At 40.9% G+C, this 20494-nt stretch overlaps 1 protein-coding gene and 2 long non-coding RNA genes across 3 annotated transcripts; 1 reads left to right on the plus strand and 2 right to left on the minus strand.

Moving 5' to 3' along the window:
* The first annotated feature begins 638 nt into the window (after positions 1-638).
* LOC120485970 (extracellular calcium-sensing receptor-like) lies at positions 639-8504 on the plus strand. Its single transcript, XM_039681806.2, has 6 exons — positions 639-847; positions 1017-1305; positions 1398-2153; positions 2250-2477; positions 2817-2940; positions 7600-8504. Exons 1-6 carry the CDS (start codon positions 639-641, stop codon positions 8502-8504), a joined length of 2511 nt encoding a protein of 836 aa, XP_039537740.2.
* A 6497-nt stretch (positions 8505-15001) lies between these two features.
* LOC148977352 (uncharacterized) lies at positions 15002-16174 on the minus strand. Its single transcript, XR_016169882.1, has 3 exons — positions 16000-16174; positions 15796-15914; positions 15002-15697 (listed from the first exon to the last, which is right to left on the minus strand). It is a non-coding gene; the product is annotated as an uncharacterized LOC148977352 (long non-coding RNA).
* Positions 16175-16467: 293 nt separating this feature from the next.
* Positions 16468-17815, minus strand: LOC148977353 (uncharacterized). The gene is made up of 2 exons (XR_016169883.1): positions 17399-17815; positions 16468-16674 (listed from the first exon to the last, which is right to left on the minus strand). It is a non-coding gene; the product is annotated as an uncharacterized LOC148977353 (long non-coding RNA).
* Between the last annotated feature and the right edge of the window lie 2679 nt (positions 17816-20494).

Here is a 20494-nt window from a genome sequence, read left to right on the forward strand (position 1 = left end):
CCTTAGGTGTGAGCGATCTAATGTTTAGAAGACCTAGCTTTAGAAAATGTTTTTGTTCACTGATATCTAGATTTTCTGGTTTAATTACAATAAGATTTTTGCTAGATCCTACACTACATTTTCTGTTTGGCTTCACTAAACGAGGAATAGACACACAGTTTCTATATAATGTTCCACACTATGCATATTAGTTAAATTTGGACAACAAAGGCTGTGATTTGGACTTTGACTTACTAGTCATCTGGTGCGTAACGTCTTGGAGATGTTGTCCGACTAGTGTGCCTAAGACTTCTGCACAGTACTGTATAGACAGATAGACAGATAGACAGATAGATAGATAGATAGATAGATAGATAGATAGATAGATAGATAGATAGATAGATAGATAGATAGATATAAAAACCCACCTATAAAAAATACACACTCATATCTGGATAGAATTTACTACTTTGTGAAAAAATCAAACTCTATCATATCAGCATGGCTCTATTGCACCCTTGTTTGACCTGACACATGTTCTCCTCTACGAGTTCATTGGCTAAATTAACAATCAATCATCTGTATTAATTATGCCTATAAAAGTGCAAACATGTTATCAAGTCAGTTGCATGGGACCACAGTTGAGCTCAATATTTGCAATGTATTTCTTTCTTTACACATTGTTGCTTATCTTTCAAATTCATGCAAAGGCAGAAAAGCCTCTTTGCCGAATGATGGGAGACCCAAAATACCCGCTGTTATCCAAGGATGGAGATATTATTATCGGAGCACTTTTTTCAGTCCATGGTATAGAGTCATTACCTTCATTTGAGTTTACACAAAAACCTCTTCTTCTATCATGCTCAAGGTTTGTTACTTTGGAAACTATTTTATATAATCCTTACAGCCCATATGTAATATCAATAATATAATATGTGGAATGCTAATGTATTTCAGGTGTGAACAAGTTAAATTTAAAAGATTTTAAAATAAAGTGTTTTGGTCTATGTTTAACAAACTGGTTTACTGTTTTACAGTGTGAGTCTAAGAGATTTTCGAATGGCTCAGACCATGATCTTTGCCATTGAGGAGATTAACCAAAGTCAAAGTTTGTTACCAAATGTTTCTATTGGCTACAAAATTTATGATACCTGTGGTTCAAGACTGTCTTCAATGAGTGCAACTATGGCATTGATGAATGGTCCAGAATTTACAGCAAAAAACAGATGCAATGGACAGTCTCCTATCCATACTATCATAGGAGAAACAGAGTCTTCTGCTACTGTAATTCTGTCCAGAACTACAGGACCTTTTAAAATTCCAGTGGTAAGGTCCAACAACATCAGAAGATGGATTAGAGTTAGGTTGACATAATCTCCAAACTAATGCCATTTTAACTGTTTGCTTTTTTTCCTCAGATAAGTCCTTCAGCCTCATGTGAATGTCTCAGTAATAGGAAAGAATATCCTTACTTCTTCAGGACTATTGCTAGTGATTACCACCAGAGCAGGGCATTAGCTCACATAGTAAAATATTTTGGCTGGTCTTGGGTTGGAGCTGTGAACAGTGACAATGACTATGGAAACAATGGAATGTCCATATTTTTGAATACAGCCCAGGAGGAGGGAATTTGTGTGGAGTACTCTGTGAAATTCTATCGAACAGAGCCAGAAAAACTACAAAAAGTGGTGGACACAATAAAAAAAGGCACTGCAAAAGTAATTGTTGCATTTCTTACCAGTTCTGAAATGTATAATCTGCTTGAGCAGCTAAGTATTCAGAACATTACAGACCTCCAAATGATTGGAGTTGAAGGATGGATAACTGCAAAGAGTCTGATCATTCCAAACAGTTTTCGTGTGCTGGGAGGATCATTGGGTTTTGGAGTCAGAAAAATTGATATTGGAGGTTTAGCAGATTATGTTATAAAAGCATTCTGGGAAACAATTTTTCCATGCCCACATGCTGAGGGGAATTTTTCTCAATATGCATTAAGTTGTAACAAATATCAGGATCTACTTGCACTGAAAAACTACAATGAAGATGTGCCTGAACAAAGATATTCAAGCAATGTCTACAAAGCAGTTTATGCTGTGGCTCATTCACTTCAAAGTCTTCTCAAGTGCAAAGAACAAGCAGGTTGTGAGAAAGGCCTGAAAATAGAACCACACCAGGTAAAACAAGTAAAACATAAGCGGAAGTGTAATAAAAAGTAAGAGGATAGCACTATTTATTTTTGAAAATCTCTTAAAATGCCTATTTCTCAATAGGTTGTTGAGGCTCTGAAAAATGTAAATTTCACTATAAAGATGGGAGATCGTTTGTGGTTTGACAGCACTGGTGCCGCAGTAGCGCAATATGAAGTTGTGAACTGGCAGAAAGACTCAAATGGATCGGTCCAATTTAAACCAGTGGGATACTATGATGTCTCACTTCCTCCTCATCAGCGCTTTGTGCTTAATACTAAAAACATAATCTGGGCTGGAGGAAAGCTAGAGGTAAAGGGCAATAGCATGTTTGGCCTATAGAGTTTCTTGAAACTGGAAGAACAAATTGGTAAAATACTTTCACTGTCCTATACAAATGACATAAAGGTTAGAAGAATACATTTAAAAATAAACAATCTGTTTAGTATTAGAGTCAGTATTAAACAAAAGGACAGTACTGTGGTGGTAATGGTTATTATTTTTTTGTAAAAGCACTTTCAAATGATTTTGTTTCTGATATCTTTGCATCATTTAAAGATTGAAATATGTAACAGTAGAGTAATTATTGTAAATATATCTTCATTCATCATTTAGTATACATTACTAAGAGTAATGTATATTTCTATGTAGAAGCCAAGGTCTGTCTGCAGTGAGAGCTGTCCTCCAGGCACTAGGAAGGCTACACAGAAAGGAAGACCTGTCTGCTGTTATGACTGTATTCCATGTGCAGAAGGAGAAATCAGTAATGAGACAGGTAATCTTTAGCACATTTCACAGTTTTAAAATAGACCATTCATTTTTATGTTTCCCCTCTTGGATTGCATGTTCTGAATGCTGTTCCCCTTCAGGTAACTACCGCTGCATGGACACAGCTCAGTGTGTCTGAAGCATGAATGAAATCAGTCAATGGCGAGACAGAACATAGTAGGCGCGTGACGTCACCGACCAGGAAACTATAAAGCACCCCTCAGAACACAAGCGAAAGAGCTTCTGTTACTTCAGCAGCGCTCTGTGTATGTTTGAAATCTGTCTATTTCGTGTTTGTCTGTTTCTAATTGTTACTAGGCAGGAGTTTTCACTATATTTATATCCACTATATATATTTAAAAAACCTTAAATGAACAGAGAGAAAGAAGTGACGAGCGAGCAGCATTATAGAAAGTGGTTCCCCGTTACATCACAGTTGGGGATTCACACCAGCTATGTGTTGCTCTTTGGGAATGCAGCATGCCCAGTCAACTCTCGAGGGGGCTGATTGCGAGCGTTTTCCCCAAAGAACGCTGCGCTTGTGGCGATCGCTCTTTGAGGAGGGCAGCTCGTTGTGCGCTACACGTGGCGCGGGGTCCCGATTCTGTTAAGGCAGAGCGGAGAAGCTCGCCATGGGGTTCGCAGATGGATTTCATCAAGCTCAGCTTTCACCGATGAGATCCAGTGCCTCTGTCCCAGGGTTGGAAGCATGCATTGCGGTTTCCTCCGCCCATGCTGAGGCACATGATGTTCAGCAGCTTCAATTATCCAGTTCCGAGGAGCTGGATATTGAAAGTGTTGTAACTGAGGAGACTGGAGACTCGCATACAGCCTTCTCGCCAGTATTTACCTTTTTTTAGCTTTGGCTAGACCTGTATCTAGAAAAATTTACACTAATCAGTCTAATGCTTAGACAGGCACAACTGTCCCTTGCTCGTATTGCTTCGATTCTCATTGCTGTAAATCAGATCAAGCTAGGCCAGTTACTTACTGGGAAACTTCCAGAGACCGTCCGGTCAGACAGCACATTGGTGGTCTCCTACATAAACTATCAGGGGGGACTGTGGTTGTGCCCATTATTCAAGCTAGTTCGTCAGATCCTTCTATGGTCCCAGGGGAAACTTCTATCTTTGAGAAGATTTATCTCCCAGGGTATCTGAATCAGGAGGCAGACATCTCCCCTGGATATTCTGATCAGAAGGGACCTACTATCTCAGGCGAGTGGGTCGATCCTTCACCCCCACCCAGAGCTATGGAGACTGTGGGCTTGGCCTCTGAGGGGGCTCAGCTCATAGAATCCGGTCTCTCGACTGAGGTCGTCGAGACTATTCTCCAATCCAGAGCTCCCGCTACAAGGAAGCTATATGCTGTGAGGTAGAACTTTTCACCTCTTGGTGTGGAGAGCGCCAACAGGACCCAGTTAACTGCCCCGTTGGTACAGTGGTACTCCACACTGAAGGTATACCTGGTTCCTGCTTTCCTTTTTTCTATACCTTAGCTGCTTTCCATGCCCATTTGAGTGGATTTTCTCTTGGGAAACACTCACTTATATCTCTCTTCCTTCTTGGCACTTTGAGGCTGAGGCCAGCAGTATGCACGAGGGCGCCTTCATGGGACTTGGCCATTGTCTTAGAGGGTCTCTCCCTAGCTCCTTTCGAGCCCCGTGAGGAGGTTTCAGAGAAGTTCCTCACTCTCAAAACTATGTTCCTGCTTGCTATTTCGTCTCTCAAAAGATTTTTAGACATTCAAGCACTCGCGGTTGCCCCCTCATGCCTGGAGTTCTCACCTGGCATGGCTAAGGCCTTTCTCTATACTAGGCTAGGTTATGTTCAAAAAAGTTCCAACTACTGTAGTTAGACCTGTCATACTGCAGGCTCTTTGTTCTCCTCCATTTCTGAACTTAATTTCCTCTTCCCAGTCAGGGCTCTAGATGTTTGTCCACAGAGCTGCCCTGTGCAGGAAGTCTGAACAGCTGTTTGTTTGTTTTGGGGCTCCCAACAAGGGGTACCCTACATCTAAGCAAAGGATGAGCAAATGGGTGGTCGAGGCCATCTCACTTGCTTACAAGTCGGTCAGTCAGCCTTCACCTTTGGCTGTCCAGGCTCATTCTACTCGAAGTATGGCTATTCAGGTTTTATAGTCTTGATTTTAGCTCCACTCCTGGGGCGCAAGTTCTTTCGTCAGCCTATGCGCCCTGATTACACACTACAGAGACTTGCTTGTATGGCGATGTGGGTATTGCGCTCCCACCGCGTTTTCCACGCAGCGGTAGTTATCTGAAGGGGAACATCCCGGGTATGTTGTATGTAAGCTGTTTCGCTTGTGTTCTGAGGGTTGCTTTACAGTTTCCTGGTCAGAGACGTAATTTGCCTAAAACGTTCCGTCTTGCCATTGACTGATTTCATTCATGCTTCAAATGCACTACGCTGGAGGCGTTCCCACCGCATTTTCCACACAGCATCTGTTCCCTTAGGGGAAGTAGGGTTACATACGTAACCCGAGATGTTTCTTAACTGTTACCGTCCCACTAGTACTTTTTTAGCACTGTTTTTTATACAAATTATGTAGGAACAGTAATAGATGAATTTATGACAAGTAAAATTCAAAAAATTTACATCATAAAGTTCAAAGTTCTGACCTTTGAAACAAAAAGTCGATGCACACTTAATAATTGAAACTTTGGTTACCTTTTCGTTATCACACGAGTTCCGTCGGATGACGACGAATGGGGTTTCGCTTAGAAAGCCTATCGACTTTGAGTATTACAAAACGAGCCAAAGGCAAAGCAATGCCATGGGTCTGCGGAATTTGCGTAGTGTATCTCCACCTTACCTCGTGGGTATAAAAGGAGGACGCTGGAAACCACTCCTGCAGCCTACTCTATCAATCTTCGAGAATCTTTTAGACAAGCAGTTTCCAGTCGGTGTTGGTGTGATGGCGAGTTCCAGCGAGTTTCATATTCCTGCCTGCTTAACTGAACAGCGTGTGTGTTTCTCTCTGGGCGTTTCAGCACTGCTGCAAGATTTTCTCTCACAAAAAGAGCGTGCATGCGGCACATCTTTTTAAAGACGCGTCATTCTAAAGACAATTTGCCTGTGTATTTCAAATTCTGAGTACGGTATTCTGATATATTTTGCTGATGGTCACTAGCACTGTTTTGACTTGTTTGGGCTCCGATCGCGCTCAGACAGCGCTCATGGATGTGTCACATTCTCCCAGAGGGAACGTGACCATCGCAATGTGATGGTAGGGACTCAATGAGGTCAATAGAGTGAGAGTCCCCTCATCCAGTCCCGATCTATTTTTCTCCACGTGAGATAATATTTCAGCTGGTGGCCAGGGTGACCTAATACGGCAGGTCTGGAACTAAACCGACGAAAATTCGTCGGTCCACACCCTGTCTTTCACATTGCAACCCATGTGATCCCGAGTGAGTTCGCCGGCCCGCCCGTTTCATTCAGTCATGTATATCGGGGGTGGCGAACCCAAATCCTTTCTACCCGGATGTGCATGAAGAGGTCATGAGATCATGGAGTCTCCTTTGACTTTTCGCGACTGCTTAGCAACCTCTTCCGCCTTCTCTGCCCTCGCAGAGGCCGCGGCCAAGGATACAATGGGGTTTCCCCCGTGGAGTGTTCTGTGGCAACACTTATGTGTCCCCACTGCAGGTTTTTTGTTTACTCCGGTGGCAAGGACCTATAGAGCTGCGGGGCAGGCTGCCACCTCACTACATTACCATCTTTTTGGGTGCTCAATGACATGCACAAGGGTAGGGCTGATTCACGGCTCATCCAAGAGCAGCCTGCCGTCAGCGACCTTGCTCCATGAGTGACGAAGGTGACCGCACACTCCCTGAGTCAGGTGATGTCCACATGCGTGGTCAGACATTTCTGACTTAACCTGGTTGATGTGCGCGAGGGCCGCTATGCCGTCCACATCCGGGCTGGTCATTCCACTTCGCTGTACCACCGAGGGGACATCTTTGGTTCGCGTGACCCCGCTGGCATAGTCATTGAGAGCCTCCCTGAGCTTCCCAACCTGTCTTGCTGGATTGCTCGAATCATCAGGCTCCGCTATGTGATTCAGTTTGAACAGTCTACCCCCCGCTTCTGGGGAGTCTGCTCTATGGTCGATAGCTATGCTCCTATCATGAGAGCGGAGGTTGCTACCCTGCTGGCAAAGGGTACGATTGAGACTCTCCCTCCAGCCGAAATGATGTCCAGCTTTTACAGCCCATACTTCATTGTCCTGGAGAAGGAGAACGGAGACATTACGTCTTCCTGCCACTTCAACTAGACTGCTGGAACAGCCGAGCTCAGTCTTGGCTCCTCAGCGAAGAAACATATCTGCATATTGTATCCTTTTACACCCATGAGGTAAGGTGGAGATATGCTATGCAAATTCTGCAGACCCATGACATTTCTTTGCCATTGACTTGTTTTGTAATACTCGAAGTTGATAGGCCTTCTAAGCGAAACCCCATTCGTCGTCATCCGACGGAACGTCTCCGTTCCCTACTCAGGGAACGAGGTTTACATACTTAACGAGACGTTTTCATGCTAAAAGTTCATAATAAAACATATAATCTAGCATTTGCAATAAAACAGTCTTTTTTGTTGCACCTCACATTTGTTTCTAACTACAAGTATCATTACTTTCTTTCCAGATTCAAATAACTGCAAGCAGTGTCAAGGGGAATACTGGTCTAATGCTCAGAAAAATAAATGTGTGTTAAAGGCTGTAGAGTTTCTGTCATTCAGTGAAGTTATGGGTATAGTGCTAGTCTTTTTCTCACTGTTTGGAGTAGGATTAACTGTGTTTATGGTAATTCTTTTTTACAGTAAGAAGGACACCCCCATAGTAAAAGCCAACAACTCAGAGCTGAGCTTCCTGCTGCTCTTCTCATTGATTCTTTGTTTCCTTTGTTCACTTACTTTTATTGGTCGGCCCACTGAGTGGTCTTGTATGTTGCGTCACACAGCATTTGGCATCACTTTTGTCCTCTGTATTTCCTGTGTTCTGGGGAAAACAATAGTAGTGTTAATGGCCTTCAAGGCTACACTTCCGGGAAGTAATGTCATGAAATGGTTTGGACCTCCTCAACAAAGACTCAGTGTTCTTGCCTTTACACTTATACAAGTTCTTATCTGTGTTCTTTGGCTAACAAAATCACCCCCATTTCCCTACAAAAATTTGAAATATTATCATGAAAAGATCGTTCTTGAGTGCAGTTTGGGTTCTAAAATAGGTTTTGGGGCTGTTCTAGGTTATATTGGCCTACTGGCTGTCTTGTGCTTCATTCTGGCTTTTCTGGCTCGCAAACTGCCCGATAATTTTAATGAAGCTAAATTCATCACATTCAGTATGCTTATATTCTGTACAGTATGGATCACATTTATCCCATCTTATGTCAGTCCTCCTGGGAAATATACTGTAGCTGTGGAGATATTTGCCATTTTAGCTTCAAGCTTTGGTTTACTTTTCTGCATATTTGCACCTAAATGTTATATCATTTTGTGTAAGCCTGAACAAAATACAAAGCAACATTTGATGGGAAAAGGTTGCATATAGATTGCATTAAAAAATAAACGGGCATATATTAACATTGCATATTTTGATGTTTATTCTATAACATAAATAATGTTAAAGCATGTACAAACAAACACTTTTACATCATAAAATGTATTCAATAACAAAGAGCCAAATCAATGTAATGTCATACGTATTTGAGTGTATATTAGGTCAAATGTTGTTCAACCATGTTTGCATAGACACTAAAACGTACATGTGAGGAGGTTCAATAGGTGAGGAAGGAAGAAGACAGGGTCAGCATGACTGGGACTCGGGAGTTTATTCACAATTCACCAAATAAACAGAGCACAGCGCGTAAACAGCGCACTCACAGTGGACAATCCACAGCACGAGACAGTTTCTATCTTCTCAAATAAATGGTCCTTCTTTCAGGATCGCCAGTCTCCCTTGAGTCCCAGTCAGAGTCCCTCTCTCTCTCTCTCTTTTTCTCTCATCGCCTGGCTCCGCCCACTCTCTCCCGCTACAGACTTCGCAGAACTACACCCCCCTCGCCACAGTACAACATTAATGTATTACCTGCATCTAAAAGGTTACTTATTTATGTCTGAACTTTACGGAACTTTATTATGCATCCTTATTTAGTCTCTGAATTTTTAATTAATGGAATTAATCTGTTGACTCTATTGTATTTATGATCAATGAGATTGTTTCCATTCACATTTATTAAATGCAGTTCGTTCATTTAATTAATTTAAAATTATAACATTTCATTCTGTTCTGTATGTCATCTCATGTCACATAATTTCAAAGGATTACATAATTCTGAACATGACTACACTATAAAATCGTAAAATTAATACAAGTTAAACAATCATTGAATCATTACATCATATAATTTTTATTTAGTTTGCTGTGGAAAATAAAAATACACCAAAAACGTACCATAAAAATAATCATGAAAGTAAAACATTTTCCAGTCCATGGTCCAAATCTTAAAGGTACACTGTGTAGTTTTTAAGTATTTTATTAGCTAAAATCAATGTCTTTATTCATAAATATGTCCTCATTGGTGTAAAATTACCTCTGCCAATGGTCTGACTTATCCTTGTAAGTGAAGAATTTCTTAGCTTTAATTACAAAACACTGATAATATTACTCCTTCAGACGCTCTGCAACACCCGGTTGCCGAAGGGGTGCGGAGGAACTCACAGGGTTTGCCTGAGTGGGGAACTCGACTGGAGCAAAAAGCGCACGTATCCGCTCCGCGGAGGGGAGTGGCGCAGCAAGCCGACACTAGAGCGAGAACTTCTGTGTTACCGGCTGGTTGAAGCGAGCACACAGGAAGAAACCGGCTAAACACGTAAGCTATAAAACCTAGTGAACGTGTTAGGTGTCGCCCAGCCCGCGTCTCTACAGATATCTGTCACCAAGGCGCCATGTGTCAGCGCCCAAGAAGTGACACTCCTCTCTATCCGGGCGGGCAAGGATTGGGCTTCGTGCATCCACATCCAAGGCGATGGCATCCACTATCCAGTGGGCCATCCTCTGCTTAGAGACAGCATTTCCCTTCTGCTGGCCTCCGTAACAGACGAAGAGCTGATCTGAGATTATAATCTATAATCTCGGAGAATCTCAGCAGCAGGAGGGATGTAGAGGTCAGTAAGCTGGGCTGAGTTGAATGAGGGACGGAGGGGGGTGACTCTGGGATGCCAAAGTCACCGTCAAGCCCTCTTGAGGTGTTGTGGGCTAGTCAACAAAACACTGAGGACAGAAGGTTGAAGACCATTTGAAGACCCTCTTCAAATGGTCTTCAACCTTCTGTCCTAGAGAACTTGAAGACCCTAGAGATGTCCCTTACTCGACTCAATCCAGACAGGTGTCGTGCTGGTCCACAGGGGAGACCACACTGTAGTTGCAGCCGTTGAGTGTGCTGACGCGCCAAGTACACTGCAGCCATTAATGCCGGACAGAAGGGGAGTCACACCACCATAAGGAAAGAAGCGTAAATGGATGGAGAAGCGTAGTTTACTGTAAAGCTACATCTTAGTTTGAACTTATCTTGGCAAAAGCTGAGTACAAGTCAGCATGAAGTTTAAAGGGGTCATATAATATGCATATAATATGCACCCTTATTCAAAAAATTCTAGTTGAGTGGACGTTGGCGCGTCTTGCAGCCGCTGCTCTCCGGCAACTATTTTTAATTATTTTTAACTATTTTACGTTATTTTAACGTTCTGACGGATCACTGGACCGTGTATCTACACTCAAGCGAGAGTAAAAGCCTTCGCCTCGCTTGAAACGTTCTCATTTAAGTTGCGATCCTGATGCTTCGGTGTGTGAGTGTGGTATACTAACCTCATTCTCCACTCATCTTCTCGACTCTACGCTGCTCCTGCTGCCGTTCAACAATGTGGGCTTGCAAGTTTTACACGTGGTTTATCCTCCTCTGGACTGTTCTTTCAATTTTACATCGACCCGGGGCAGGTCTGACCCTATATACAGCGGCTGATCTCCTACTGCTCCGCGGGCTCCTGTCTGTGCCTCCCCCGCCAGTTCTACAGCTACACCCGGAGATCGCGCTCCTTCCCCGTCGGAGATACTTCCACCGCGGATCTCGCCAGAATTTCAACTTCGACGACTCCAATCCTATAACATCATTCTGGTCCACTGCTCGCCGTTCTCACCGATGCTCAAATCGGGCTGCTGACTGCGGTTCGCTTGCTTACCTTGCTAAGGCAGCAAGCCCCGCCCCCGGCTACAACAACTCTACTGTCAACTTTGGTCTCCTGAATGTCCGCTCTCTCACTAACAAGGGTCAGCTTATCCAGGATCTCCTCGTTGACCGTAAGCTGGACTTCCTCTGTCTTACGGAGACCTGGCAACAACCTGGTGACTTCTTCCAGCTCAATGCATCCACTCCACCTGGGTTTGTTTACCATTCTCATCCTGTATTTCAACTGCCTGGTCCCACTCCCACAGTTATTGCCACAGTCTACCGCCCTCCCAAACCACACAGTGACTTTTTAAACGAATTCTCCACACTACTCACCCTCCTCTCTACTCTCTCTCCTAATGTCATTCTCTTAGGTGATTTTAATATACATATGGACAATACAAACCTTCCACTCACCAGAGACTTTACCTCCTGTTTAGACAGTTTTGGATTCCATCAGTTTGTTGATTTCCCCACCCACATAAAAGGACATTCACTTGATTTGATTTGTTGCTTTGTTTTAATTCCCTCCAATTGTTCAGCTGATGTTCACATTTCTGATCACTTTTTTTTGTCCTTTAATATCTCCCTGTCTCTCTCTGTAATTAAGCCAGTCCGCCAGATTTCGTTTCGAAATATTAAAAACATTGATCCAGACATCATATCCTCCTACACTGAAAATTTGCCTATCCCTGATCTTTCGTCTCCGGACCACCTCGCCATCCATTATAACTCTGGACTTTGCAATATTCTTAACTCCCTCGCCCCTCTCAAAACCCGATCTGTGTCCTTTTCCCGCTCTGCCCCTTGGTTCTCATCAGAGCTCCGCCTCATGAAAGCCAAGGGTCGCCAACTTGAACGCCTCTATAAAAAAACTGGTCTCCACATTCACAAAAAAATACACAAAACTCATCTTCTTCTCTATTCAAATTCAATAGCTTTAATTAAATCAAACTACTATTCTGATCTCATCTGCTCTAACGAAGGAAATTCCAGGTCTCTCTTCTCAATAATGCACAAAATTTTTAACCCCCCTGATTCCCTACCCTCCCACATGTACTCTAGCGAGACCTGTAAATCATTGATTATCTTTTTTAATAACAAAATCAACTCCATTCATGAGCAATTACATTCGACCCCCTTGCCTCCCCCTCCCCCTTTGCCCCTCCCTAATAGCCAGTCATTTTGTTGCTTTTTATTGCCCTCCTCCTCCGAAATTTCTGATTTCATCCGTAAATCCAAGTCCTCAACCTGTTCTCTCCCCTCCTCCCCCTCATAACCTCTATTATTCATTCCTCTCTTTCCTCTGGTATTCTCCCCTCACTTTTCAAAACTGCATCTGTCTCCCCGATTCTGAAAAAACCTGGCTTAGATCCAACTAACTATAATAATCTTCGTCCCATTTCAAATCTTCCCTTTATTTCTAAAATTCTTGAAAAAATAGTGTCTGCTCAACTCCACGCCTATCTTACCCTCAACAGTTTTTATGAACCTTTCCAGTCTGGTTTTCGCCCTTCCCACAGTACCGAAACTGCCCTAATAAAAATCACCAATGATCTACTCATAGCTGCTGACTCTGGACTCATCTCCATCCTCATCCTTCTTGATCTTAGTGCGGCCTTTGATACCATTTCTCACACCACTCTCCTCAATAGACTCTCTTCTCTTGGCATCTCCCATACCCCTCTTGATTGGTTCCGCTCATATCTCTCTGACCGCACTCAGTTCATTCAACTCAAATCTTTCACATCCCACCCCTGCCCTGTCACTTCTGGCATCCCTCAAGGTTCAGTTCTTGGCCCCCTCCTTTTCATCACCTACCTACTTCCCCTTGGCAATATTTTCCGCAAATTCAACATTCATTTTCATTGTTACGCAGATGACACTCAGCTCTATATATGCAGCAAACCCACCTCCTCGCTCCCCCCCTTGTCCCTTACTAACTGCTTACTTGAAATTAAAGACTGGTTCACCTTAAACTTCCTAAAACTTAACAGTGATAAAACTGAACTCCTTCTTGTTGCCACCAAATCCACACTTTCCAAAATTAATAGTTTCACATTACCCATTGACAATTCCTTGGTCTCCCCCTCCCCTCAGGTCAAGAGTCTGGGCGTAATCCTTGACTCCTCCCTATCTTTTCAGTCACCCATTAATAACATCTGCCGGTCTGCATACTTCCACCTTCGCAACATTAACCGCCTCCGTCCCTCCCTTACCTCTCACACTGCCTCTATCCTTATCCACAGCCTCATCACCTCCCGCCTTGATTACTGCAACTCTCTTCTTTTTGGCCTCCCTCAAAAATCTCTCCAAAAACTCCAACTTCTTCAGAATTCAGCTGCTCGTGTCATCACCAGAACCCCCTCTTTTCATCATATAACCCCTGTCCTTCAACAGCTCCCACTGCATGAAAATAGGTGTATCCGGACCAGTATACTCCTGTATACACTGCTGAAATTCGGAAGAATCCAGGAGTATAGTGGCCGGATATGTCAAATTCCATGGGTTTGTATATATCCGCATACATCCGGAATGATACCAAATCGGATGTATGTTGTGGACGTATACTTCCGTGCTAGAGCCATTTGTTGCCATGGCAAGTAATCCCATTAAAGTTTTTAGCAGGAAAAAATCACACCTTTTTGCAGGAAACATTCACACCTTTTTGCCTTCCAACCAAACTGGATTGGTTGTTCTTTTAAAGCCACTCCCAACACCCAGACCACTATTGGAGGGCAGGACACATTGAAAACCCAGTAAACGGACTTTATTGGTTACTTTTAAACATAGCCCACCCTAGGCCTTGTAGCATACTGATTTGATTGGTTATATACCAGCTATGCAGATATTGCTCAAATATATACCAAACCTCCCTCCCCCAATTTTAATATATTCATTAAAATAAATTTGATATATATATATATATATATATATATATATATATATATATATATATATATATATATTTATATATATTTATATTTATATTTAAACACACAAAGAACAATGGGAAAGTCTGAAATTTTTATTAAGGTATATAACACATTCCAAATAGCATTATAAACAAGCATTACAGAGGAATTGGGAACAAAAACTAGAAAAAAAGTATGAAGTAATAACATCTCAAAGGAAGAAAAAAAAATCATGGACATTCCAAAGAAAATTATAAACATACATTAAATAAATTGTAAACTTTTTATTTTCGTTAATTTTTTTTTACCCAATCATTTTAAAGGACAGATGTAAAGGAATAAAGTACACAGTGTATATAAAAAGTTACATATATATATATATAAAATATATGAAGAGTTCCATTTGAAATTTTCTCCTTTAATGATGATTTTTATCAAACTTGTATATTTAAGTTCAGTAATTTCTCTTAAATGGCAATGATAATTGCCTATTAATTGTTATTTAAGTGAAATTACTAAACTTAAATATACAAGTTTGATAAAAATCATCATTAAAGGAGAAAATTTCAAATGGCATTTAGAGGCTTTTGCATCTGAACTCTTCATATATATATATATATATATATAAAAAATATACGTAGATATTCCAAGTAAACAATATAAATAAATAGAACATTACAGAGAGTGCATTATAAACATACATTAAAATGCAAACAAGTAAACAAAATGGAGATAAGCAACATGGACAACAAAAAAAAGGAACAAATATATGAAATAATACGAGAAAAATAAATAAGAAATTAAAGTGTATATAAAATATTCAAGGTGTACACTGCCGTTTATAAGTTTGGGATCGGTAAGAAGTCTCATATGCTCGCCAAGGCTGCTTTTTTTTTTATATATAAAAAATACAAAAAAAGTAAGAGTAATATTGTTAAATATTATGACAATTTAAAATAAACGTTTCTATTGGAATACATTATTCTTGTGATCAAAGATGAATTTTTAGCATCATTACTCCAGTCTTCAGTGTCACATGATCCTTCAGAAATCATTCTAATGTGATGATTTGATGCTCAATAAATATTCATTATTATTACCAAAGTTGAAAACAGTTGTAGACTTTTTAGGATTATTTGATCAATAGAAAGTTATATTTCATTTATTTGAAATATGATGTTTTGTAACATTATAAATGTCTTTACTATCACGTTTGATTCATTTAATGCATCCTTGCTGAATAAAAGTATTGAGTTAATTTGAGCTATCCCCCCCAAACCAAAAAAAAAAATATCTTACCGACCCCCAAACTTTTGAACGGTTATATATATATATATATATATATATATATATATATTTTTTTTTTACGAGTTAACATTTTTCAAACTGCCATGATACGCTGGTGGTGTGACGCATAGTGTGGGTCAGCCTCTAGTCTGTTTTATAGTACCTAGCAGAGAGCAGATTGGTGGAGACCTCACCATTCACACTGGCCTTCCATCAACAATAGCATCATCTTCATCAGACATCAGTTCTATTGTTGCGGTCTTCCGAAGTTCCTTTTCTGTGTTGGTTTGTACAACCCCGGACCTGGTCTCCAGCAACTGAAAAACATGACAGTAACTTAACCACTAAAACACAGAGAGGAGGATAGTTACATTCTGAAGAGAAAAAAAAGTGCTTAACCAGTTTCTTAACTTACCAGTCGCTTTCTTTGAAGGTTCTTTGCAATGCTTGTCATAGTTTTTCTTTTCTGGGCCTTTTCAGGCTGAGCCAAAGAATACTTCCTCCGCAAAGTCTCAAAATACATCTTCCAACCTGCTAAATATATCATAAATAAATGTAATGGCAATAAAAATAAGTAAAACAGAGGACAATAAAATGATTACAACATCTTTAAGATTACCTTTTACACATTCAGGGTCAACTTCTGTAAAAGTTGACCTTAATTCTTCGAAGAGGTAAGTGGTCACAGCCAGGTTATGTGATGAATTTATTCTGGGGGGGAAAGTTGCAGGTATCATTACTGAAATTCACTTTTGGCATTCCAAATCCATAGAGTAGTAGATTAAACTAACATTTAGGCTATAGTATATAAGAAACAGTCTTACCTGGTTGTGTGGGTTGTTCTCTGAATTATGGAGGCGCCTTACAGATTCCTGTAAAGTTTGAAATTAAAAAGCAATTAAATTGATTCACAATCTTCAAGAACCACAAAACTGAATTTTCAGTTGGAATAAGCTGACCATCACAGTAACCGCAAGAGACAAAACAATAATTGTAACCGAACTATGGCTTACAGCCACGTTATAGAACAATAATTGGACTTACCGCAATGTTCACGTCACGTGCCTTTTTTATTCTTTTCGAAGCGTTGTAAGATTCTTCATGTAACGTTAGTCTGTGCTGCTCATACTTTCGCTAAAGAGCATCAAGACGCTGGAGAGTCTCTCTGAGAAGATCAGGTTGTGGCCAAAGACAGATTGATCCTCCCATTGTGATTCTGCATCACAGCTGTGGGGCATGTGGATGTGATCATCCTCATAGTTATCCACTGCATTACTGACTCTCATTGATGCATCTATGGAAATATTATAACCATACACATTTTTTACATTAGTAGCTACTTAAAATAGATCATGGAGAATTCATTGATGATGGCACCCATAGTTACACAGAACAGTGTGTGAGAAAGATACATTAATTAAAAACGAAACAATACACAATCTCCTAACTCGCCATAAGTCAATATCAATATCTGAATGAGAGATGTAGCTAGCTGGCCTGCTAGCATCAGCAATCTCTGTATAGACCATTTCACAAGATGTAAACAACACTGGTCCAGAAGCACTTCCTGTTTCAGTTTTAACACTGTATAAACGTTGGGTTAAAGTACAACCAACAGAACAACTGAATCAAAAAGTTAAACAAACATATTCAAGATATTTTCTTTACATTTGAAATTAAGAAGCCTTTTACAAACTGAAACAGGAAGTGCATCTGGACCAGTGTTGTTTACATCTCGTAATGTGCAATAGCAGTAATGTGAGCTATTGTAAGACTAATGTAAGTTACCATACTATCTTGTACTACCGTGAATATTCATTCATTCATTTATTCTTTCAGACTCTTAGGTCAATATCACAAAGTTAAATAAATAACATGTATGTGGGCAATGGTAATCATGCAAGATTCATTGTATTTTGTTTACGGCTTGTTACTGATCTTAAATGCATTCATAGAACGGACTTCACGAATCTAAAGTTAGGCAAACAAGCACATACCAGTTAGGCAAGTTAGCTTACCTGAATCTGACAATATTCAACACCCGGCGTGACTTCTTTATCGGAACATCGTAGCAGAGCCATTTCTGGGGTGTTCCTCAATCGGATTCCCGTCCTTAGGCCCTGTTTACACGAGAACGCTCGCGGGTGAAAAAGTAAAAATATTTTATCGGATGTGCCTTTCGTTTACACGGCGATGGCGTTTTTGAGGCTCAAAAACGCAAAAAAAGTGAAACCACCCTCCAGAGTGGAAATCTTAAAAACGCTCCACCTCCGCGTTCCCGTGTAACGGTAAAAACGCAAAAGTTTGCTTGACGGTGAAAGTTGTACGCAGGCGCGTGGACTTAGTGTTGTTGTAGTATGCACTCCTAGCCGCCTGAAGTGCATACTACATTGAATTTCACACACTTTTGCGTCTCCATTTGCACGCGGACTTCTCACACAAAACGTCTAAGCGCAGAATAAAAAAAAAGATGACGCAACGCCACTTTTGCGTTTTCTCATCAGAATCGGGCACTTTCAAGCCTATGCTTCCAAATGTGTGCCTTCCGCCATTGCCTCCGGTGCTCCTCGTCTTTAGGTGGTGGGTGTAGCTAAATCGTAAAGTGCACCACAACAACAATCTGACCGCCTCACATTATGTTCGTTACACCGTTGGTCCAATTGTTCTCTCCTCTTAATCCAACTGTTATGGCAGCACCTAACTGAACATTTAATACTTGCCATATTTTACCGTTCGTTTCAACTAGCGCAGAATCTCATCCCTCTCATGAGCCGGAAGTTGAAGTCTTTCTCAGACGGGAGTAAGATGACAAAACGAACGCAATGGCGTCACCCTTGTTGTCGTGCAAAATAAGGTGAATAGAAGAAAACTGTTTCCAAACCTTGAACTGTTCTCTTTGCTTCGGGAAAGAATGCTGTAATTTTAAAGTATTTTTCTCGCGCTTGAAGCAATACACTAACGTTATTGGTTGCACCTCCATTACGTCACCACATTTGTTGTGTTAATGGTTGTGAGTGGTGAATTTCAAACCTCAAAACGCCCCCTTTTCTTGCAGCTTGTTTGTTTGCGGAAGGACTTATTTACTCAAACCACAAACCTCGGTATGACGCGTTGCAAGTGAATCTATTTAATTTTGTGAATAAATATGATTCAGCTGGACCTTTCAACATGGAAGGATATCCAACTGCTGACAATAACACGGGAAAGCCCGGTGGTTTTGCGACCACTCGTTTCACATCATGCATGCCCAAAGAAGCATGGATTAACTCCAAGCCAAAACCGTGATGTCATTGTCCATCTCAGTTCAGATCTCATATAATGGTGTCAATGCAGGCAGTTCAATAACATTGTTGAATATTAAATAAAAATGTCCCCAACTAAGCAAAGCCAATGGCGACAAATGTTGTTGTCTGCAATTTGTAAAACTTCACAATAAAAATTTAGATATTCTGAAATGTTTCCCTGTATTTTTTATTTCATTAAATATTCAGATGTTTTTGTGAACGTATATTCATGGTGTTTATTTTGTCCTGTTTTTATAAAAGAATATTTGATTAGGATACTTTTTTTCATACAGTAGTTTTAAGGCCCTGACACAGGCGACATAAGCCAACCCTAGAGTTGGCTTTAGTCATTGCTAGTTCTTTGACGTCGGTTTTCTGTTTCAGGGCCTTAAGAATTTATTTATTTTTCTGTACAAAAAAAACTTGTTTGCTGTAGACCAGAGATAATTTTCAATCCTGAAGTCCCCTGCCACTCCTCCCTCTGAGAACAGCCAGCACCCTTAGTGTCAGTCATTAACATATGAAAGGTCTTCTTCACACCTCTCACATCCAGCAGTGTTTCAGCTGTATATGTCCGTAAAATTTCACGGATTCCTGTATATGCCCGCGTAGGTGAGGTTTCCGGGTTTGTCTGGAAATATACTGTTCCGTGTTACTCTGATCCGCTTTTTCCCACATACATCCAGCAAACATCAAATTGCACAGGAGTTTACCATGCCCGGATATTGCCGGATTTGAGTCTTTTCATGCAGTGTCCATTGGCTCCTGGTTCAATTCAGAATACAATTTAAAATCCTTCTTCATACTTTCAAAGCTATCCATAACCTTGCTCCTCCATATCTATCTGACCTCCTCCACATCGCCACCTCCTCCCGCTCCCTCAGATCTTCCTCTTCCATTCACCTCACTGTACCCCCTGCTTGACTTGTCACCATGGGGAGCAGAGCCTTTAGCTGCTCTGCTCCCCAGCTCTGGAACTTACTCCCGCCTGACCTCCGCAGTGTTGACTCTCTCCCCCTGTTTAAAACCAGACTCAAAACCCACCTGTTCCAGCTTGCTTATTTGTAAATACACTGTTCTTGTCCTTCTCGGACTGTTTTATACTCTTGTGTTCCCTGTTTTTATTTTGTAAAGCGACCTTGAGTGCTTAGAAAGACGTTGTTAAATAAAATGTATTATTATTATTATTATTATTATTATTATTATTATATGCACTTTTACAAGTTGATTGTACTGCAATGTGTGTTGTCAGTGCCTGTACACGACCATCATTTAATGATAAAAATCCATCCAGTGGTTTAGTTTTAATCTCCTTATTTGTTTTCCCCTGTCTCAAATCGAGCCGTTCGACCGTCTGACGTCACACGGTCGCATGCCCCTCTCGCGATTGTTGATTGACAGCAGTGTTTCAACACAGACCCGCCCTGAGCGAGTTGTCATCATAGACTAGTATAGTCCGTCATTGTTGATACACTGGAGCAGAATGGCATCTAAGCGATTGTGTTGTTCTGTTCTTGGGTGCAATAACAAAGACAAAAATCATTCTGATGTTCCTAAATTTGAACCGCTGAAGACGCAGTGGAGTTTTGTTTATGATGGGAATATTCCCCACGATCAACGTCAATACTTTCTTGTTTGCGCGAATCATTTCTCACCAGACTGCTTTATAAACGAGGATCAGTATAAAGCTGGTTTTGCTAAGAAGCTGCTCCTGAAAAAATAATCAGTACCAACTGTTTATGTTCCCTCTGCGCCTAAAGTTTTATTAATCTTTATATTAATCTTTGCAAAACACAGGGAAAAAGTTTTTCATGACCATTATTTTAACGT

Source organism: Pimephales promelas, chromosome 10, assembly GCF_988280905.1.
Source record: "Pimephales promelas chromosome 10, fPimPro1.hap1.1, whole genome shotgun sequence".
Classification (NCBI taxonomy): Eukaryota; Metazoa; Chordata; class Actinopteri; order Cypriniformes; family Leuciscidae; genus Pimephales; species Pimephales promelas.